General features: G+C 42.9%; 1 protein-coding gene across 3 annotated transcripts in view; it reads right to left on the bottom strand.

The window, feature by feature from the left end:
• Positions 1-22,812, bottom strand: part of smarca1 (SWI/SNF related, matrix associated, actin dependent regulator of chromatin, subfamily a, member 1) — a 102,303-nt gene extending 79,491 nt beyond the window's left edge. For 2 of the 3 annotated variants that reach the window (XM_041195106.1, XM_041195105.1), the window contains exons 1-4: positions 22,544-22,808; positions 20,225-20,278; positions 11,575-11,661; positions 10,410-10,576 (exon numbers count right to left, since the gene is read on the bottom strand). In XM_041195106.1, coding sequence (XP_041051040.1) covers positions 10,410-10,576; positions 11,575-11,661; positions 20,225-20,278; positions 22,544-22,594 — 359 coding nt within the window. In that variant the 5' untranslated portion in view covers positions 22,595-22,808. Of the gene's footprint in view, positions 1-10,409; positions 10,577-11,574; positions 11,662-20,224; positions 20,279-22,543 lie in introns of all 3 variants that reach the window. The other variant, XM_041195107.1, reaches the window with a different exon arrangement.
• Between the last annotated feature and the right edge of the window lie 1,147 nt (positions 22,813-23,959).

Raw genomic sequence — 23,959 nt, 5'->3', positions numbered from 1 at the left:
GTGTCTGGGTCCATTCTTGATCCTGAGCCTTGAGGGGCCGTAGTACTGACAGCAGCCACTGCCTCCCCAGTGGCACTGCCGATCAACCCACTAGCTCTTGCAGGTGGGACTTACGTCCCCAGGGTTCTTGTTCCCAGAGAAGGCCTGATGCTTCCCCAGTTAAGTGCCTGATTGGCATTTAAGGTGGCAGGCCTTCCACAAAGGAGGCGATGCGGGGCTCCCACCAGTTCTCCAGTCAGCAGCTGAAACCCCCATCACCACCATTAAATGTCACCCCATGTATTGAGAATACACATAAAAATGTCATCAAGACATTGCAGATGTTGCATCTGGTCTCTTAATCCCATGTACCCAGGTCATAAGAAACCTAGGGGCAAGTGTTGTGCCAGTTTGTGTGGAAGTAACCAATTATCCCCGTCACCTTTCATTCCAAAATTTAACTTCATAGGGCCTGTGAATATATATGTGCAGGACTGTGTTGTGCACATGCAAAAACTTTAAAGAATGAAAGCCCTACAAGAATAGATGGTACGCTGTCATTCTTTAGCTTTCGTACACATATCAAAGTGGCACAAATTTAGTAAGGTGAGAAGCCCCCTTACAGGAACATAATACCAGCTGTCAAGACGGATCATCATGTTGTGCTGCAATTTGCTATAGATAATAACATTTAGTACATGAGGGATTGCCTCAAAGGCAGCCGTGAATATGCAATCAGTTGGAACTTAGTTGAGAAGCCCAGCAATTTGTTGTTTACCCACTGGTTTGGTTATGATTCTTGCACCATAATGAAAGTATAGTTACTAAAAACTACCTAAACTACTGTGAGTGAAGAAAAACAGCAACTAAAGATTGTCAGCAAATATGAAATGGGAATGCAATTCTGATTTGGATCTCATGCTGGTGCATAAAACAATAGGGCAATAATTTCTTGTCTTAAGTGAAACTGGGGAATGAGTTTATATGGACTCCAGATAACTCCTAAGTGCTGTCCTGTCATAGTACAAAGTCAAATTTTCATTAAAATAGCCACATGATCCTAAATTAAACTATGTTTCTAACCAAATGTTGAAAACATTCTGGAAATACTCCAAAATTTGAAGGAATCGCAAAAGGTAGGATAACTCACTTAGTAAAATACCATTTTCCATCTCATTTGTTCTGTTCCAGGCTTTATTATTGGATGTCCTAGAGGAACTAATCAAGGTTTTAGCCATCAGAGACAGAAAAGTGGCTCTAACACAATCGTTACTGTCTTTCCCCACCACAAGCCCATCAGTCTGAATGTAACCAGGTTCAGAACAAAATATTTTATCCCCCAACATTGACAAGATATTATATCTCTATAAAGTCATGAGATTCTTCTTCTGTTCAATGTGAACAAATTAGCTGACCAACAATTGCTCTAACCAGGCAGACATCAGGTCAATCAGGCAGGATTTGTTCACCAAAAGATTAAAAGTTCACACTCATTGTTAAAAGCAATCAGGGCGGTTCCTGAAGCCAAAAGCTTTCCCTTATTGAAGATCAAACGCAACCAGGAGAGGTATTAGCCAATGAGTCATTGGCAGAGCTGATCTCCTCCGCTGCGAGTAAAAGGACCAGTGGCATAAAAATTCAGCGCTGTGGCGACTTTGAGATCCTCTGGCAAGGCAATGCTCTCCTTGCCTAGAAGGCAAGAGGTTAAAGAGGTCTACAACCGCGTGCTTGGAGAAATGCAGCGTCCTCCTGCACTGCTCCTCAGTTAGACCAGGAAGGCAAGTCTTGACTTTAGGCCTTGGGTGCTGACATCCAGCACACAGCCTCCCTCGCTCTTCCTCCAAGTCTTCTCCCTACCCAAAGAAAGTATGGCTAACAAAATAAGGAATACCTGAGTAAAGGGTGGTAAGGCAGCAAAAGTGTGAAAGTTCGGATCTGGAAGCTGGAAATACTTGTGGAAATCTAGGCAGCAGAAGATCCAGTGATCAAGTTGGCTGCAGCTCAGAGCCTCCTCTTATCGTGCTTCAGGGGCACTCAGCCAATGCTAAGTTTTGCTGGCAGATCCGAGTGGGTGGGGCACCCACAATTTGTAGTTAAAATGCAGCTGGGGCAAGTTATCGGAGTTTGGCCTTTTAATTTGGACCCCAATTGCTTGGGGTGAGCACCTGGCATGCAGCTCCAAACAGGTCAGCTGTAGTTGTGAGGGACAGTAATGGTGCAGTAAATATATAGGCGGTCACAGACATTGCCTTTACACTTCACCTGGGTACAGAAGAGTTAAAATCCAGGTAATTCTGTTTTTGTCTCAAATGTAACCTACTGTTTTAGGGAGAACAAAGACTGTGTCAAACTTTTGGCAAGGAGAGGTTTAATGCAAGGAACAAAATCCTTCAGCTGGTAAAAACACTGCTGCAATGATGCAGATCCTGGGATTGTGGGGTTTCATGTATGGGCCATTTGCAACACTACCGATGTGCAATAAAATTTCAATGTGCAAGCTCGGCACATTTCAAACCTTCAGGTAAAAGCACAATGTGAAGACAACTGCAGCATCTCAATTACAACCCAGGTGGTAAACTGTTAACTACATTAGAGGACTTTCTGGCCTCTATGCCTTAGTACACGTGGTGATGCATTCATCCACTTGGTCAGAGGAGGACTCAATTTAAATTTGTTCTTGCATGGATTTTATATTAAGAGTATTACACAAAACAGTGTCAAACCCGTTTCTGGTGCAGCTGTTCAATTAAACCTTGCTAACTTTGCAGAACAGACTGTTTAATCCCAATGCCTGCTTCTAAGACACAGAAAGGATAAGAAAATTATAATTGCTCTTTACATGATACATCACTGTTGGCACTCTTTCCTAAAGGTTATCCTCTTCAGTTATGTGGTTCAAAGCCTTTACCCATGATAATTTATGCCCATATGGATCTTTTAATCTATGCCAGCTTTACTCAAGCTGCTCCCTCAATGCAGGTATTACCAATGAGCTAATTTTTCAGCAGTCAACGGTACTAAAGGTACAATGTATTTGGCAGCTATAACCCAACAGCACGCAAAAATTATTGTTCAAGAAGCAACCAGATATTTTAACTTGGGGCAGAATCTTCTGTTCGGCGAGAGGGGGCGGGCCCCACACACTGACGTGTAAAATGACACACGGTGATGTCGGGAGTGTGCACCGACATCACCGCGCGTCATTCGGATCTTTAGTTTGGTGGGCGTGCACTGGAGTCGGGTGCGCGCCCGCCAAACTGTCAAAGGCCTATTAAGACCATTAGTAAACTAATTAACTAAATTGACAGGGCTGCCCTTCCAATCTTAAGGTTGGCGGGCAGGCAAAGAGCCCAGGCGGCCTTCGCATTTCTCATGAAACCTCAGCCACGGGTGGGATGAGGTTTCATGAAGTGCTTATTAATTAAATTTTTCATGAAAATTCATAAACATGTCACATGAGGGGGCATGTCTGAATAACTTTATTCTTTCTTTTCCATCTTTATAATTCAACTAAATCTCCCTGTGGCAGTTCCGTGCCTCAGGGAGATTTCAGCACTCTTTGGTGCGCATGCGCGAAAGAACACAGGCCCCGACTCTCCCTCCTCCCCCCACCTGCACAGGTAGCGCTGAGCTCTTCCGGGCACGCGTCATGCCCCAAGCAAAATGGCAGCGCACATCCGATCGCGGGTGGCGATCAGCTCCATGCCTGCCCATGCCCGCTCCCGACTAGTCTGCTTGACAGGGAGAAAACTCTCCCCTTGAAGTATGACAGACAAACCGACTATACAGAATGAAATTTATTTGTATACACTCAATAATTAAATGAATTAGGTAATTAGCTAATACCATTATTGAACTTCAGGGTCACTGCAATAAATCCACTGCAACATGCAATGTGGATTCACCTGTAATAATGAAGGCAAGAGGGCATTTTTTGCAGGTTTTCAGGTTTAAGGAAAAATTCCAGCCAGCACACTTTGCTGAGTCAGCCACTACCAGAAACAGAAGGGCCTCCACTGGCAAAAAGCCATTCTAAATTGGTGAACAAATAAGACATTCACACATATGACACCATAAATATCAGTTAACCATTAACAATTTGACCCTTGCACCTATACTCCGTTACTTCTATCTCAATTTTTTCTTTCCCTTTTGGCTCTTCTCTCCTGTCTCTTGCTCTTCTTGTCATCCGGCCATGTCATCTTTTATTTTCCTCCTGTCAGATACTTTGCCCTCAGACACTGCCCTAATTCATCACTATTTCACAGCCATCCTTTATATCCTATCACCAGCCAGGCTAATATCACCCTTGGATAAGCCCTCAGCTAATATCTGTGCCTCTGCGCATTCTCTGAAGGGCCTACTGAGGCATTCACCTTATGAGCAACAAACCCAACAGTGTCATCCTCCTCTCTTGTGGATCTTCCCAATCAGCTGCCCGCTGGGACCTAACCTTATGAACCCTTTTCCCATTCCGCTTATCCCGCGGCCTTAATCAAAGTCACAAATGATATAGTTTGTGACTAGTGCAGACTCCTTCCGCTTAGCCTACAATCAGCAGCAATGAAGCCTGGAATAGTTACTGATGGTTAAGATGAGCTGTTAAAACTGTCCCAAAAGGTTACAGGAACGACCAAGACAATGCCAAAGAACCAGCTTGGGCAGGATTTTGAACCCCCACCAGCATCAGGAGTGGAGGTGAACAGGAGTTAAAAATAGCATCGTCAGCCGGCATGCCAGTTCCCTGGCTCCATCCAGCTTCCAGGGCCATTTTCACAGAGGTGGGATGGGGGTGCCAGACAGGGCTATCCATCTGCAAGTGCCAGGTAGCAGGTCCAGCTAACTAAGGGGCACTTAAGGCCAATTAGAGGAGGCTGACTGGGATTTTCCAGTCTGCTTCCAAGTTCCCGGAAGTGGCAGGGAACAGTTTAATTTCCTGGAGGCAGTCTCCCAGGGAGATGCCACAAGGGCCAGCTTAGAGGCCCTTCCTGCCTGACTGGGTGCAGCAGCGGCCATAGGCCACCCCATAGATGGATTCCCCGCTCCCCCACCCACCCCAATGGTAGCCAGTTTACAAAAGCCATTTTTTACTTTACATTTAAATATGTTGGAGGCAGGGTGCCCCCATTTTGAAATGTCCTCTTCCTTACTTACCATCCACTGGAGCCTACTTGTGCATTCAAGCTACAAGGCCTCTGACTGGCCAACCAACTTGGAGAGCCCGCCCACCATATCATCAGGTCATTAATTGGCTGCACTGGGGAAAACCACAACGAGTGATTGTTTTCCCCTCAGTGTGGGTTCTGACCTACATTTCAGCCTGACAGCAGGATTCAGAAGCCCACAAGGGAAATCCAGCCCTGAGCGTCTGGCTATATTCACGGCCTCAGAGTACGTGGGAAAACATTGAGGTGTGTAAATTACTTCTGGAAATTTTTCCAAATTAACATTTAACACATTTGTGTGGCATTTTTCCACCTGCTATCTTAGCACAAACATTAATCCAGGCAAAATGTTTGTTTCCGATTATCACCAATAGTAATTTCTAAGATTTAGTATCTTGTTAAACAGTTCACAAAACTCTGATAGGTTCCTCAGAAGAGATTTAAAGTGGGTATCATCTGTGTATTCCCTCATAATTCATGCAGATGCTTTTCTTGTCAGGAGCCTCTCCCTCTGCAAGTACAATAGCCCAGACCTCAAGCCAGTGGACTTACTGATTCTTCATCACAATACATGACCAGTCAGGGTTTTGTTACAATTCTACCCATCAATGAAACTGCTGTGCTTCTCAAGAATAATCTTATTGTTAGTGATAGTATGTTTTTAAAAATCTTTGAGACGAATATATAGTTCATGGTTCATGTTAATATTTGTAAAGTAAAGTAACTAAAATGTTGGGCTTCAGAGATTGCCAGAACACCTGAAAGAAAATGGCAGTTCAGAAGGTTACCTATGTTTGTTTAATAGAGTCGGAATAGAAGAGATGTAGCCATAAAATAGCAAGTGAGCTTACTTAGCTGGGGAACCTGAGATGTGATGTCTACTCTGTTTGCAAAAAAGGTGCAGTCCAGAGAGATGATCCGTTTTGTGAGTTAGAGTAAACTAGTATAAAAACACTCGGTGAACGTTGAAAGGCTACGTCGTCATGGAAATGGGTAGAGCTTAAGAAAGTTCCCTGGTTTCAACTTATCAGAGAGTTCTGCAGCAGGGGAGGACGATACCGAAGGGTGCTATTAGATGGCAGGCTCCAAGGACCTGGTGCTCAAAGAAGTCCTGGGAGCCATTCAGTGCAGCAGCTAGTTGCAGTTAAGACCTCGTGTGGTTTGCAGCTCAAAGAGAAGTCCTGGAATCTGTTAGCAGGCTCTAGGCAAATAGGGCTCAGAGAAGTCCTGTGGAGCTGAGAGGGTAGTGGAAGGTCACTGGTTCCGTTCCAGGAGGTAAGGGCTGAGAGGCCCTGGGAGCCATTTATAGCTCAGTGCAGCTGGGAGACTGCAGTCCTAGGAGCAGTGCCAGAATAGTGAAGCTAGCAGTCTGCGAAAGAGATGGAAGTCTGCCAGCAATTAGAGGCAGTACTGCAACTATGTGAATCCCGCAGGACACAATCTCAGGAGGAGACTAAACCTTCAGGACATGATCAGTCATTGAGGAGTTCTAGTCGGAGCAGCTTTTGAGGAAATTCGGAGGCTAGATCTTCGAAAGTACAGAGTTGGAATCCCTCATGAGGGAGTCTCAAAAGAGATTTTGGGACTCACTGATACCTGGGTGGGTTGGTGAGAAATCTGTGGGATCTGTCTTGGTTGAATCAGCCATTTAATGTGCAGTGTGGTGTGTTCGACCACAGTTTGCCTGTTAATTCATATTTACCTCATGTTAATTCTGAATGTTATAGTGTTAGATATTGTAGATTGTTTTACTTTTCTGACTTTGTATAGTAAAGTTTATTTTGTTTGTTCAAACTCTTGGAATCTTGTGCCTTTATTCTCCTCGTGGGTAACTGAGATTTCAAACTTTGTCTACCTTGGACAAAGAGTTACTGGTCCCTAAATGGATAGTAACACCTTTCTGAATGAAACTGCAACTATATGCACATCACTCAATACCATCAGAATTGGGTTCAAAAAGCAAACAGTAATTCCACCTCAACGTAACTGTCCATCACTTTCAACTATACCACATCCACGCTTCACATTCAATAAACAGCAGTATTTGTAATAATTGTCGCTACTCGGCCTTTTCTCTTTTCAGATATTGATGGACCTGCTGGCAATGTACAGCAGTTTGACAAACAATTGAAAAGAGAAGTAAATTAGATGAACCCCTTTCAGTCAAAATAAAGTGGGAAGGGGAAAGCACAGGTCATTCATCTAACTTGTGACAAGGGAACCTGCTATTGCATTTAATAGCCTTGTAATTAAAGAAAACTGTGAAGAGATAGAGGTCATAGAAGTCTACAGCACAGAAAAAGGCCCTTCGGCCCATCGAGTCTGTGCCAGTCAAACAAGTACCTAACTATTCTAATCCCATTTTCCAGCACTAGGCCCGTGGCCTTGTATGCCATGGCATCGCAAGTGCACACCCAAATACTTCTTAAATGTTATGAGGGTTTCTTCCTCTACCACCCTTTCAGGCAGTGAGTTCCAGATGCCCACCACATTCTGGATGAAAAAATCCTTCTTCACATCCCCTCTAAATCTCCTGCCCCTTACCTTATATCTATGCCCCCTGGTTATTGATTCCTCCAACAAGGGAAAAAGTTCCTTCCTGTCTACCCTATCTATGCCCCTCATAATTTTATACACCTCAATCATGTCCCCCCTCAATTTCCTCTGCTCCAGGGAAAATAACCCCAGTCTATCCAATCTCTCCTCATAACCAAAACTCTCCAGCCCAGGCAACATCCTGGTAAATCTCCTCTGCACTCTCTCTAGTGCAATCACATCCTTCCTATAATGTGGATTCCAGAACTGCATGCGATACTCTAGCTGTGGCCTAACCAGCATTTTATAAAGTTCCAGCATAACTTCCCTGTTCTTATATTCTATGCCTCGGATAATAAAGGAAAGTATCCCATATGTCTTCTTAACTACCTTATCTACCTGTCCCACTAACTTAAGGGACTGGTGAACATACACACCAAGGTCCCTCTGATCCTTGGTACTTCCCAGAGTCCTACCATTCATCGTGTATTCCCATGCCTTGTTTGTCCTGCCCAAGTGCATCACCTCACACGTCACAGAATCACAGTGCAGAAGAGGCCCTTCGGCCCATCAAGTCTGCACCGACACGTGAGAAACACCTGACCTACTTACCTAATCCCATTTACCAGCTCTTGGCCCATAGCCTTGAATGTTATGAAGAGCCAAATGCTCATCCAGGTACTTTTTAAAGGATGTGAGGCAACGCACTTCCACCACCCTCCCAGGCAGCGCATTCCAGACCGTCACCACCCTCTGGGTAAAAATGTTTTTCCTCCCATCCCCCCCAAGCCTCCTGCCCCTCACTTTGAACTTATGTCCCCTTGTGACTAACCCTTCAACTAAGGGGAACAGCTGCTCCCTATCCACTCTGTCCATGCCCCTCATAATCTTGTACACCTCGATCAGGTCGTCCCCTCAGTCTTCTCTGCTCCAACGAAAACAACCCAAGTCTATCCAACCTTCTCTTCATAACTTAAATGCTTCATCCCAGGCAACATCCTGGTGAATCTCCTCTGCATCCCCTCCAATTCAATCACATCCTTCCTATAATGTGGCGACCAGAACTGCACACAGTACTCCAGCTGTGGCCTCACCAAGGTTCTATACAACTCCAACATGACATCCCTACTTTTGTAATCTATGCCTCAATTGATAAAGGCAAGTGTCCCATATGCCTTTTTCACCACCCCACTGACATGTCCCTCCACCTTCAGAGATCTATGGACACACACGCCAAGGTCCCTTTGTTCCTCAGAACTTCCTAGTGCCATGATGTTCATTGAATACTTCCTTTCAAATTACTCCTTCCAAAGTGTATCACCTCACACTTTTCAGGATTAAATTCCATCTGCCACTTATCTGCCCATTTGACCACCCGTCTATATCTTCCTGTAGCCCAAGACTCAACCTCACTGTTAGCCACCTTGCCAATCTTTGTGTTATCTGCAAACTTGCTAATCCTACCTCCCACATAGTCCCACATAAATGACAAATAATAGGGGACCCAGCACAGATCCCTTTGGTATGCCACTGGACACTGGCTTCCAGTCACTAAAGCATCCTTCTGTCATCATCCTCTGCCTCCTACAACTAAACCAATTTTGAATCCACCTTATCAAATTATCCTGTATCCCATGTGCATTTGCCTTCTTTATAAGTCTACCATGTGGGACCTTGTCAAAGGCTTTGCTAAAATCCATATAAACTACATCAACTGCACTACTCTCATCTACACACCTTGTCACCTCCTCAAAAAATTCAATCAAATTTGTTAGGCATGACCTCCCTCTGACAAAGCCATGCTGACTATCCCTGATCAAACCTTGCTCTCCTTCAGAATTGTCTCCAATAGTTTCCCTACCACTGACGTGAGACTCACTAGCCTGTAGTTCCCTGGCTTATCTCTACAACTCTTCTTAAATAGCGGAACCACATTAGCTGTTCTCCAGTCCTCTGGCACCTCCCCCGTGGCCAGAGAGGAATTAAAAATTTGGGTCAGAGCCCGTGATCTCCTCCCTTGCCTCCCTCAGCAGTCTGGGACACAAATCATCCGGACCTGGAGATTTGTCCACTTTTAAGCCTGCCAACACCTCCAATACCTTGTCACTCCCTGTCAATTTGTTTAAGAACCTTGCAGTCTCTCTCCCCGAGTTCGATACCTTCATCCTCATTCTCTTGGGTGATGACGACGTGAAGTATTCATTCAACACTCTAGTGATGTCCTCTGGCTCCACCCATAGATTGCCCCCTTGGTCCCTTATGGGCCCTACTCTTTCCCTGGTTATCCTCTTCCCATTGATATACTTACAGAATATCTTGGGATTTTCCCTACTTTTACCAGCCAGAGCTTTCTCATATCCCCTCTCTGCTCTCCTAATTGCTTTCTTAAGCTCCACCCTGCACTGCCTGTACTCCACTAATGCCTCTGCTGATTTGCTTCCCTTGTACCTGCTAAAAACCTCTCTTTTCCTTCTCATCGTAACCTGAATATCTCTGGTCATCCATGGTTCTCTGGGCTTGTTACTCCTTCCTATCACCCTAGAGGGAACATGTTGAGCCTGTACCCTCCCCATTTCCTTTTTGAACACCCCCCCACTGCCCCTCTGTAGATATATTCCTCAGATGATATAAAAAGTCAGTTAAATTGTGAACAGGCATTAGAAAGACAAAGGTAATTAAAGCAGTTTGTACAAAAAATGCCAAGTTTTTGATCAATAATAGAGCGCTTACTCTCCAACTGAAAGAAGTGATTGTTTTTCATCTTGTTTTGTTCGAGGCCTTCCCAGTTTTAACTTAAGTGGAGACGATGGGGTTTTCTGAGCAGCTGGTTGGATAAAATGTGCAAACAACTCAGTCTGTTTTAAAAGGAATTCAAATCGTTTGGTCCGGTCCATTTTCTGTTAAGAGGAAAGCCAAAAAGTATAGTTTTCATTTAAAACTTCCAAACAATCTTTACCACCACTGATGATGACTGACAGTTAACTGCTATGCCAACACCACTTGCCAACCAATCAGCACTGTCTTCACATATAGTATAAATTGTTGTTTTCCCCTTATATTGGTATTCTTGTGAGTATCCTGGTGAGTGCAAGACGAAAAGCTTAGACCTCTCTTTTTTCAACAATATTCAAGTTCTGTACTACCAAACAACTATTACAGTCAGGTCCTGGTATTTCACAGCAGAATTTTGCTGGAAAAAAAATGTATTAGCCTGCAATTTAAATTAAAGACTAAAGATGCCATTTGTGCCCAAAATAACTTCTATTGAACAGATAATTCAAATTAAACAATTTTGAATTCAGAGTGGGATTGTAACATCAGGAGGAGTGCTTTCCCTCTGGCCCTCCAAGTAAACCTGTTAATCTCCCTGATGATTGGAATTTCCCACCAACATCCCTGGAGATCTGATGCCTCTATGGCCCCTACAATACTCTCCCCTCCTCCTCTATGGTTCCCTACTGTCTCTCTTCTTCTCCTCTCTCTCTCTCCCCACATGATCTTCTCCATCCCTTCTCTAATCTCTCCCTGCTTCCTACCCCACCAAGCCTGATTTCTCTCTCCCTGCTCTACATGCCCTGGCTGTGGCCTGGTCATGGAGGCCTATGCGCTTGCCAGCCAGTCAGCCTTTCAATCTGATTTGCTGCTACCGAGAAGAGGACTTGAAAAATGGTAATCAGGTCCTAATGTTAAATTTGACAGGAAACCCTTTTACCTGACAGCAAAGCTCCACTCCACCCCACCCCCACCCCACCAACCCCCTTAAACATCAGGGCCGACGGCTCACAGTATGTCTTGTCCTATAAAGATTCTGGTAGATAATCAAGATTAATTTGCAAATAATGGGAGGGTAGATAACGGAGGTCTTACAGTTTCAGATTCGCTGGCCAAGTCTTACCATTTTCTCTTCGTATTCAGGATCCACATCATTTCCTGGATTTGATGTCTTTGGAGGCATTTTAAGTTGCAAAGGCGAAACATAGCTCTGAAAGTTGAAACAATACAAAATCAGTCTCAAGGTGCTTTTTATTTTGAAACTTCAGTTTCGTCAAATAAATCAAGTAGTTTACTAAACTGTACAGGTTTTATTTATGCTCCATTGCCCATCAGCGCTTGCAGAAAACAACAGCATAACTGCAAATATTTCACAATGAACAGATTTCTCTGTGGGCACCATGAGCAGTTTATAGTGAACATCATACTTATGGCCTTGCTTCTAGCATTACCACGCTCAGAACAAACTGTTCTGTTATGTTCTGGAAAATTCTAACAAGCCAGTCCTATATTTTTACTAAGAATATGTAATTTGAACAACATGGTAAATTGTTTCCTCTCCTCAGATACTGTCTCTCTCCTTTCAAAACCACCATTATCACCCCCTCCTCAAAACATCCATCCTTAACTCCTCTGCCATACAAACTACGGCCCCATCTTCAACCTCCTTTTCTTCATCAAAGTCCCTGGACTGTGTTGTCACCTCTCAAATCAATGCCCATCCTTTCATGCAACTCTATTTCTGAATCTCTCCAATCAGAATTCAGCCTCTGCCACAGCACTAACAGCCTTAATCATAGTTACAAATGCTACCCTCTGTGATTGCTGCATACTCTCCCTTTATATGCTTCTTGGTCTTATTGCCATAATCCTCCAACCACCTTTTCTCTTCCCAAGGCCTAAAGCACTAAAAGCAATTGCAGCGCTCCTAACGCTGCTTGTCCTCAAATCAGATGCTGCTACAAAGACCAAAACCTGAACCGGGAATCCTCTGGTTTGATGCTGCACTATGTGGTGCCTTTACCTACTAGGCCAATGGGGGATCTAACAAAGAATATTAATGCTTTACTTCAAAAACATGTAGATAAGTGCTCCCATGCTCCCTTTGTAGAGAAAAAGCAGTGTATCAGATTTAGCATAACATTTCATGCCCGAGTTACAAAATACTTTTCAAAAGAAATCAAAGCTCTCGAATTTAACCACCACTTTGTCTGGTAAATGTCTAATTATGCTAGTAGAAAGTTAGAGAGAATTGGAATTGCTAATCTTAATCTGAAGTTTGTTTACATAATATACATCAGTTTTCAAACTTGGGTCTGCTACAAACATACGAAATAAGAGCAGGAATAGGCTAATCAGCCCATCAAGCCTGATCCGCGATTCAGTAACAGTATGGCTGATCTGACTGTGGTCTCAACTCCACATTCCACCTACCCCCTAGGGCATCAGATTTCTATACAGTTGCTTTCTTGACTTACCAGTACCTTATCTTTCTGTACACTAATAAGATAAATGTGTTTTGCAATGATAACACTGTTTTCCTTTCAATAATTGGGACAGGGGACCCTAGCTCTGTGACAATATTTGCATAATCCTACATGGAGAAAAAAATTTGAAAACCAGTAGAATAGCATATTTTCATGACATGAACAACAATTTGTACTGTTAAATGGCAAACAGTACTGTGTAACAACTTGGAAGACGCTATCAATTCTGTACTGGTGATATATGTTATATGGTGGGACATAATCAAAAGAAAACTGCCCACCCTCCAGCACTTTGCCCCCCCACTGGGGGGGTGGGGGGGTGTCTGTCCACCCTTGAATAAAGTTGGTGAATTTTCCATCCCCATCCTGGAGCCTGCCTTGTGGGGCTAGATGGGGCAGGAGAGGGGAAACAGGCCTAGAACGGTGTTATAGCATATCAAGGTCAGCTGCTGGACAGCAGTGTACATTTACTTTTTAATTACTTTTCTTGGGGCTGTGGTTTCAACTCCTTGGGAGCACGTTTAAATTTTAATTCCACTTTCTACACACTGTTCCAACTGTGCAGGCCAGAAACACGCATGCCAAGCGCCACTGTTATTATAAAGCACAAAGTAAATAAAATAAGTCAAATGGCATGTGTCCATTATTTGAAGGTTCTCTTTACATGGACATGTTCCACAATGCTTGTAATTTTTGGTAAGAGCAATGGCAGCAAAGAGTTGACAGTCTGCTGGAGCTACTCTTGCTCCAAATCCTACCTAGCTTAATACATATGTGTAACCTCAAGCTACTTGGGTAAGGAAAATTCAGAACAATTGAAAGAATCTTAAGGGAAAATCTTCAAAAGACAAGTCTTTGATGTAAACCTATGCAGTGGACATCACTTAAAGGCTCTTAAAAAAACATACATAGTGCACAGTAACAAGGAGCAAAACTGCTGCAGTGAAGATCACCATGGTTCAGCCTTCCATACATTTCAGTTTAGCTGTGCAATTAAACACTTCTGAATTCCAGAGATATTGCAGAAGGAAAAATGAGGCATCTAATTTCAGCTCCAGAAGAAAAAAAAGGCCCAATATGGTTCCATCTAAATAAATTAAAGCTTTTGAGATTTATTTCATGATTGAAGCCAAAATTCTTGTCTAGATATCCACCAACTTCACCAAGACCAACAAATTCTTCCCTTCAAATGTTCAATCAAAAGGGTACAAAAATCACAAGGAACACCCTGTAGTCTTTGAACAAAAGCAACAACCCCTGCTAAACTCTGAATAATCTGAGAACTTGGCCAAAGGAACATACTCTACTATCCTGGTAGGCAATGCCAGAACATTAGAAGTAAGTAAATTTGTCAATCACTGCACCTATTCCAACTGCTCCTGTCCTACATCACACAAGATAAACTCAGGGATTTCAGCTGGCCAGATTTCTTGCTTCTTGTGGGGTAGCCCCACGCAAGACTCAAATGTCCAGTTACACAAACACAGAGGGCGGAAATTTCCGTGCTTGCTCGCGTGAGGCATCATGGTGAGCATGAGTGGACAATATGGCGGGAAGGCAAAAAATTGGTTTCACGATGTGCAATTGTCTGCTCCACTTGTCAATGGCGGGCCACCTTTCCTGCGCCGCACATCAGGAACTTCATTGTAATACATCTGCATGTCACTGTAAGCCCAGCTCATCCCCCCCATGCTGGATCATCCAAGCACAAAATGAACATAAGCAATATGCCCACTTGGCAAGCCGGACTTTACTCGGGACTTTGAGACTTGTTTGCTGACTTTGCTTCGGGCAGCACTCCCCATCATCAGTGCCAGGCTTCACAGGCAGGACCACATCACTTTTAGGGGACTCACGGGCAGGTCTCTACTTACGAGACCAGCCTTATGGCAGGGGTGGCTTTTCAATGGCTGCAGGGCTGTAGCATGCTTGAGAAAGGGGGAGAAGTGGCCTCAAGCAAGGGAAGAGGCTGCAGGCTAGGGCATTACTGGGGAAGGGGAATATCCCAGGATGTGTGTGAGGGCGCATGTTGATCTGTTTAAGTGGCCTCAAGAGGATGAGGGCTGAGGAGGCAGTCTCCAGAGGAGATGAGGCCCGAAGGACATGTGAGGAATGTGTGTGAGAGTGAGTGGTGATGTCCCTTGAGCTGGCAGCGAGTGAGATGAATATGTGACGGCCTTGTGAATGAAAGAGTTTGGAGTGATGAGATGGTTGCCATACCCTGGTGGCATGGATGAGATCATTCATCCTCTTTCTGCATTAGATGGCTGACCTCTTCTGTGTAGCATTGGCACTGACCACCTCTGCCATTGCCTCCCAAGCGGAATGATGACGCTGATGTGCCTCCTGCAGCCAGAGCGGGGGTAGGGGACATCACGGCGGGCTCCAATGGTGTCCAGAACTTGTTCCAGGGATGCATCACGGATTCGGGGGGCTGTAGTCTTCTTGCCTTCCGGGCCATGTCTTCTGTGCAGCAGTCTTGGGCTAGAAGAGCTGAGCAGTGTGTGTGCAGCTGCACTTTGCATATGGTGTCTGGCATGAAGAAGCAGTGAGGTGATGGCATAGGAGGTGAATCGGAGGCCGCCCACTAGAGAAACAGCGTGTTTCCCGGGAATACATGATTAATGAGGCAGAATTGGAACAACACAGTTTGAAAAACTGCCATTGTGGCTGGTGGGTAAAACATTCTTTTTCCCGCCCACTACCACATTTAGTGCAAATCTGGGACCATTCCATCCAAAGGTTATGTTTAATTGCATTTTCTGTTTCTGATCCACTCTGATTTGTTTCCCAATAGAATGTCCTTCCCAGCTGAGTTCAGCTAACACAAATGACCAAAGACTCAGGGATCAGACTCGAGATATTCCCGATTTATAATAATCAGCAACTTACTGTGTAAACTCACCAAGCTATCAGGAAGCTCAGATTATAAAAATAAGTGCAGTAAAGGTTTTATAAACTAACCTTACTTCACTGCCCTATATGCTGTAGAAATATAACGCTGAACACAACTGTTAATTAAATTATGCAACAGAAATTCCTGGTAATAAACAACAATACGTGAAAGAGGAAAAAACTCAAAGGCCCCTTGTTAGAATACCCTGAGCTCCAACAAAAGGCCTCCTTGTGAAATGTTAACCTGTACTTTCTCTTTAAGAAACTGAGTGGCCAGCTGTATAACTGCAACAGTTTCTTTCAATTCAGCACTGGCAATTTTTAATCTCCATTGTTTATCAGGCACTGTTAAAGGCATTCCTGTTAGGCAGCTCCAATTAAACCTTCTTTTGCAACTGAACCAATTCTAGTACCTAGCAAGATTACCTACTTTGAACAGCTCAAAGATTTTCCAAGTAAAAGATCGTATCTTCTCTAAATTTCTCTAGAATGGGAAAAAAGGGCCAAAAGAAACATGCTCATTATATTGATCAATCTGCTTAGACTCATCTAAATAACACAAAACACTTTAATCTACTATTTGGTTCTTCATAACTTGATCCATAATAGAACCTATTTAAGTTGGATACATTATTGTTGTAGTAGGGTTAAATAAACTTATGTAGCTGCAACTAAGCCAAAATCAATAAAACCATGCACTATTTTAGATTTATCGGTCAGATTCTGCAGCCCACGAAGGAGCTTTATGAGCCATTTGGGATTCTCAGATCATGGGCAGAATTTTGCTCTTGGTGGGTGTGCGGGCCCCACCAGCTCAGCAGTGGGTGGACAGCTGACACCCGCCACTGAAACGGGGCCCACTGCCATTTTGAGTGGGCGGACCAATTAAGGCCCGCCCAGCGGCCTGCACGATAGGAAGCGCTATGCCCTTCCTGTGCCGGTGTCGGGGGGGGGGGAGGATTCCCCATCTGTCAAAGTACGCTCTTTCACGCATGCACGAAAAAGCGCACTGCTTCCTTGCTTCCTGAGACTAAGTGCTGTCTCAGGGAGATTCGTGACAGGTAAGTAAAGTCTAAAAATAGATAAATATTAAAATTATTAACATGTCCCTCTCAATGTCACACGAGATGGGACATGTTAATAATAAACACGTAAAATTACATTTTTAAAAAATGAACATGAAACTTCATCCCGCCAGTGGATGAATTTTCATGAATAATCTGGAGCCCGCTGGGGCTCCTGGCCAGCCCGCCAGCCTTAAACTTGGACGGGCAGGTTTTTAATCATCTTAATTAGCATGTCAATGTCTTCAATTGGCCATTGACGGGTTAGCGAGCAGACAGCTGATTTCGCTGTCCACCTGCCTTCCTAAAATTTAAAGGGACCGGGATGACGTTGGTGATTCCTCCCGCCATCATCCCATGTTATTTTCCCCTCGGCAGGCGGGCCCCGCCTCCAAATTGCCGAGGGGAAAATCCTGGCACATGTCTTGGCTCCCAATATTGAAGGTAAATCTTCTGAGCTCGAGATAGTTTAATGCAGTTGGGGTACAGCACTGCAGTGGATAGGTTTGCCTCGAGCATTGAGAGCTGATGCTGGTGATCTGGGATTATCCTGGATAGTTGATGAATATATTTTAATACAAAGTATACTTTATATGAACAGAGTTTGGAGCTATAACATTAGCTTGAGGGCATCTGGGTAGGCAGTGAAAAAGAAAGCAAAGATACTTATACAAATAGATAGAAAACATCACAGAAGCATAGGTCAAGTAAGTCAAATATCTTACAGGAAAAGAAGGGGAAATGCAATAAAACTAAAGCAGCTGTAAAATAAGAAAAGGCAAAACAGAAATATTACTCTACTGGTCCATGAGGCAATTTGTAAATTCCACTGGCCCCAATAGGCTGATTCCTTCAATGTACAGTCACTAATAAACACCAGATTAGGAGTTAATTTTAGCAATAGTCAAACCTCAATTATGCATGGTACTATCTCCCTACACCAGACACATTATCACAACGCATCATATTAGTAAAAAAATATTCTGCCATTCATAATTCCTAGGGTGGCAAGTTTCTTGGTTTGCTGTACCATAGGTACAGCAAGTGAAGGGGAAACAAGCAAAAATTGAAGCTTTGTTCTTATCCAACAAGGAGAATGCAGGAAAGTCAGTCAACTATTATATAGCCAGTTGCTAGTACATGGGGTGGATCATATTTTTTAAAATAGAAATCATACATCACTGGTATATTCAGCTACCTGATCATTGTTTAGTGCTCAGATAACAGAAATCTGTTATGTTTTTCCACAAATATAACTATAATTTCTCTCCATTCCCCCAAAAAACAAAAACGAAATAAACATATCATCAGAATTTCAGTAAAATATTGTAACTGGGAGCGTAAAAGTTTCATGCTACTAGTCTATCAACTTGAATCATGAAAATCACCCAGCCGGCCCTCACTGCCCAAAATGTGGACTAAATCTGCAGAGATCATTTTGAGTTGTATCATGCTGGGTTACATTTGGGGTGATCAGTATTATCAAAAAGTATAAAAACAGAATTACCTGGAAAAACTCAGCAGGTCTGGCAGCATCGGCGGAGAAGAAAAGAGTTGACGTTTCGAGTCCTCATGACCCTTCGACAGAACTTGCGTTCGAGTCCAAGAAAGAGTTGAAATATAAGCTGGTTTAAGGTGTGTGTGTGGGGGGCGGAGAGAGAGAGAGAGGTGGAGTGGGGGTGTGGTTGTAGGGACAAACAAGCAGTGATAGAAGCAGATCATCAAAAGATGTAAAAAAAAATAAATATTTTTTTTATTTAAAGAAAAATTATTTATTTATTTATTTTTTTACATCTTTTATGCTCTCCCCACCCCCACTAGAGCTATACCTTGAGTGCCCTACCATCCATTCTTAATTAGCACATTCGTTTAGATAATATCACCAACTTTAACACCTATGTGTTCTTTTGTATTATCGTTGTTGAAATCTTTTGATGATCTGCTTCTATCACTGCTTGTTTGTCCCTACAACCACACCCCAGTCCACCTCTCTCTCTCTCCGCCCCCCACACACACACCTTAAACCAGCTTATATTTCAACTCTTTCTTGGACTCGAACTCAAGTTCTGTCGAAGGGTCATGAGGACTCGAAACGTCAACTCTTTTCTTCTCCGCCGATGCTGCCAGACCTGCTGAGTTTTTCCAGGTAATTCTGTTTTTGTTTTTGTTTTTGATTTCCAGCATCCGCAGTTTTTTTGTTTTTATCAAAAAGTATGTTGGCTTAAGGGTGATTTTTCTACCCACAATGTCACATAATGATCAATATGCTGAAATAAAGCAAGTGCCAAAAAGGCAACTACATATTTTTGTTACATAAGAGAAAAGTAATGATTGGGAACAAAACCATTTAGAGGACATTAAGATTTTAAGGAAGCCTTCTTGTCACGGGAGGAATTACTAAAGTACCACAGTTCAAGCCTATCCGTTTCTGTGTTTTATCAGAGAATAAGAAATAGGAGCAAGAGAAGAGCATGTGGCCCATCGATCCTGCTCCACCATTCAATATGATCGTGGATGATCTTCAGCTTCAACTCCACTTTACCCGCCGAACTCCCCAGATTCCTCAATTCCCTCCAGGAGGCCAAAAATGATCCTACTTCACATTATAAAATTAGGCAGCTGCCTGTACATAATTATAACTTATCTAGTTTGTAATTTTATTCTTTTTAATGTATCAGCATGTATAGGTTAAACCTGTACTTTCCCTTATCCTTCAAAAAAGGTTCATATACCTATGCATCTAGTAGTGTTACTTCAACAATAAAACAAAGAGGAAAATATATGAAGAGCAAAACTATTTTCATCAACAAAAATAAAATTAGAAATAAATTTCTTATGAAGGCTCAAAGTAAAAGGATGGCAAATTTACAGTTAAAGATGAGGCTAAAACCAAAACTTAGAAGTACTGTAGGAGCAAACCAGCACCAGGCATCAATCCACATCTTTTGGAGCAGATGCTGGATGTGGAAACAAATTAATACATTCATTTGGTATTCAAGTTCCAGTTTGTTTCTCAACATCTCTTGTGACATTGCTTGTACGAGAAATGAAACAATTAACATTGAAATTTAAAAAACCCTGATAAAACCAGAACAAAAGGAGGAAAACAATTCCTAACATCATAACTATAAAAAGTTATTCGACAGCCAAAACCTGGCCACAAAAGGATTAAATTAAATTTAGAACTAAATTCCTTCTAAAGACTGCAAATACACATAAAGCTTAGGAGTCCCCAGATAAGGCTAAAATTAAATAGTAAATATCATGCATATATATCAGTATATATCAGACTGCACATAACCTCCTCAAGCAGATATTGTCCATTTACCTGCATATTTGAGGGTTCTTGTTTAAGTCCAGGACAAGCCTGATCGCAGAGTGGCTGAAAAACATTAGCAATTTATTACTTCAATCATCTTGCACAGTAGTTGTAAACTATAACTTTAAGTAAGAATAAAGATCAGTCTATTATATACTAAAATTAGAGTGTGGCACCATGTGTTTGCCTTTGGATTCCTCCATTTTCTGAATGCTTATGTGGTAATTGTTCCTAGGTGGCCTTGATTACTGTAAACATCTTAAACATGTGGTTAATTTTATTTTTTTTAGAAAAATAACCGGAGATATAGATGAAGTTCATGAGGAAGATGTTCCAAATTGAGGACAGGAAGTATGTTGCAGGTATTGCCCCATCAGTATCTGGGAGTGAGTGTAGGGCTGTGATTTTTGCTAATTATTTGAGGTGGGAGGACAGTGGGATGTCTTAAAATACTGTCACACTCAGGAGGCCAGGGTCTGGGAGGATGGCTGTTTGATACCATTGGTTAGGGATCCTGAGGTGCGTTGGAAGTTTGAATTGAGTCTTGGTGCATGGGATTGGTGAGGGGGGGGGTATTGAATTGTGGGAAGAGTTATAGGCCTCCTAGCATTTGAGGCAACTAAGTGTTGAAAGTCCTGTGGTACCTGAGTACTCAGGAGGGGTTTCAGGGCCTTGGAGAGTGGGCAGGGTGTCGAAGGTTCCTGGAGAAACGTGGAGGTGCTCCAAAGCATGAAAGCAATTTGAGATTTTTTTAAAAATTCATTCATGGGGCGTGGATGTCACTGGCTAAGCCAACAATTATTGCCCATCCCTAATTGCCCTTGTTCAGAGGGCATTTTTAAGGGTCAACCACATTGCTGTGGGTCTGGAGTCACATGTAGGTCACAGCAGATTTCCTTCCCTAAAGGGCCAGATGGGTTTTTACAACAATTGACAATGGTGTCGCGGCTCTTTGAAATTTATTGAATTCAAATTCCACCATCTGCCTCCGGGTCCCCGAGCATTACCTCTGGGTCTCTGGGATACCAGTCCAATGCCAATACTACTACACCACCACCTCCCCCGGGTGTGAAAAGGTCCTGGGAGTATTTGAATAGTAGGTATCAACTGAAACCATGTGGATTCAACACAGCGGACTCATGGCTGATGTCAATATAATCATAATGGCGAAAGGGGAGAAAGAAAACTAGGGAAAATACTAAAGAAGAAAGTTCTATTGTATGAGCAGATGTCACTCAACTGCAGTCATCACTGCCCTTGTATGTAAGTGAAAGGAGAATAAAGAGAATAGCACAGTGGATCCTAAATGTAACTGCGATCAAGTTCTTTCTGTTGTACTACTGAGTAAATAATATAAAAACCTGAGTTGAGAATAGGCTATTCAGCCCAATCAAACTCATTTCTCTAGCAAATTTATTCTGCCTTCATAGAATGGTATTTTAACTTTCATTAATTTTTTGGTAGCCCATTTCAAGTATTTATGACAATCTGTAAAAGGATATTTACTGCACTTCAAAACTACTTCTACATTTGCTGATATTTGAGACGTGACAAGGTGCTATGTATTTATTATCCTTTTGAGTAAGGCTTTTTGATACCTGTTGTTCCCATTAGTCACACCTTCTTGTTTCACTTGGACTAACTCGAGTTTAATAATCTACACGGATTCAATTTACATATCGCAAGTGAGACAGCCCCCTCAACTGACTTCTTTTCAGGCTGCTTCTATAAGCAGGATTGTTACAGAAAGCATTCCCATTATAATGAGTAAGAAATTAAAAGTCCGTGTTGCAAACCATGATTGCCTTAGTATGCAGAGGATCAGGTTTAGTTTTCGCACAGGTGAGAATGTCCCTTTCAGTGGGAGAGGCGTCACATAATATATGTTTATACACGTAAGGGTTGACGTATTGGAGAGCGAGGCCTGGACTTCCCAGGCTTTAATCACAGCTCATCCGATTGCTGGCAGATCACCAACACGGCCAGACGGAGGCCCGGACATAGAGGGTGGTATTATTTTTTAAAAAGTCCATGGTTCTCCCCTCCATCAGCACAATAAACAGTGGCGGTGTGGTTCAGCATCTTATGTGTTGTGCTTTTAAATAGAGAGGGGAGGGGGGGGAACCACCCCCCGGCTTTCAAAGCTTGCGGGAGAGCTGCGCCATTCTAAAAACCGAGCGGTTTGTTTAGCGGGAGCGGTGTCCTCCTCGGGAGCCGCAGCAGAAAGTGGCCTCTTCCCGCCATCGAACGTTGATACCGGCTTAGCGTTCCATCGCCAATTGATACAAAGTTGGAAACAATGAGCTCACGCGCGCGTTCCGCACTCACCCCCGCCTGGTCCGCCTGGCCAGAGGTGCTGGCTTTCTCCTCCTCACTCATCCTCAGTTGCTGAGATCCTCTTCTGTTTGTGTTTAAAACAAAAACCCCAAGCAGGTTTAGGCTTTTACTTAGACACAGCTTCTTTTCATCACATTGTTATTATACGGTTATTGGGAGGGGGGAAACCCTCCTGTCATATTCAAGAACGATCGCGAGATTTGTCGCCATTCCGCCGATTATTCGGCCGATCCCTTTGCCAGTCTGTGACATGTTGCAGAGTGCGCATGATCAGGCTCTCCAACCCAACCACACAAACATAAACTACCAGGGCAAGGCTCTTTCCCCCACATGTAACACTATATCGGGGGATCCTCTTTTATACCTGTATAGTCCGATAAATTGCTTCCTGGATAATGATTCAGTTTCCCCCCCATCCGTATCACAGACTCATTTTGGCAGTCAGGTGATTATTGGCACAAAAGTTAGGAGACTGCAGTCTTATATCATCTTTGTGGCTGTTCTCTTTCCTGTCGTGATACAAATCTGGGAAAATGCCTTGGTACCAGGAATAACATGACTTGTGCACCACAGAATATCGACTGCATTATTCGGAAAATTTTTCGTTTTGGACAGGACATCTGTATTTTTTATTAGTAGGTTCCCTTCTGATGATGATGGTGGGGCTGCTTGTGGATACCCTGTGGCATTGAGTGCAGACAGTAGAGAAGATGGCCCACAATAATCTGTCCAGGAATGGGCAATAAATGTCAGTTTTGCCAATGGTGTCCACAAATTTTGACAATGCTTCCCCACTTGGCCTAAACAACAAGAGGTTGTCACAGCATTGTTACCACCCATTATGTAAATAACTAACAGGCCTTTTTTGGAGAGGGTTATGGAGGCAATGCTGTATTTCTTAAGGAAGAAAACTCAACTACTACTCAAGCGCTAAAAATCCAACTCCGTAATAAACTAACTTCTATTTTTTTGGAGTTAGTGTAGCTACCACTAGACCACTCATACATCATCAGATAACAGAAAAAATATTAAATACACTTTTCCTAATCAGATAGCAAGCACATAGACATCATAACAAACAAAAGGTAGGATACAAAAATATTAGAAATGTCTCCTTTACACGCCTGTGCATCAACTATGGAACTCAAAGTGGCTGCATGCATGGCTGGAGAGACTTATGTCCATTTATCATATAAAGCATTTACATTTTGAAGCTTAAGGACAACCTTAAACATGAAATAGATTGGTATTTTGCACATTTAAGAACCAATCCATAATGGTACCAACCTGTTTGTGAGGCTTCAACTCACTCGAGAGAAGCTCTGAATTCAACAACGTACCTTAAATTATCCTGTCTCTATATAAAAACACTGAATTTTACATTTGCACCCAAACTTGAGGTTTGAT

This window comes from Carcharodon carcharias, chromosome 9, assembly GCF_017639515.1.
Source record: "Carcharodon carcharias isolate sCarCar2 chromosome 9, sCarCar2.pri, whole genome shotgun sequence".
NCBI lineage: Eukaryota > Metazoa > Chordata > Chondrichthyes > Lamniformes > Lamnidae > Carcharodon > Carcharodon carcharias.
The sequence above is the reverse complement of the archived record's forward strand: the minus strand, read 5'-3'. Positions and strand labels throughout refer to the sequence as shown.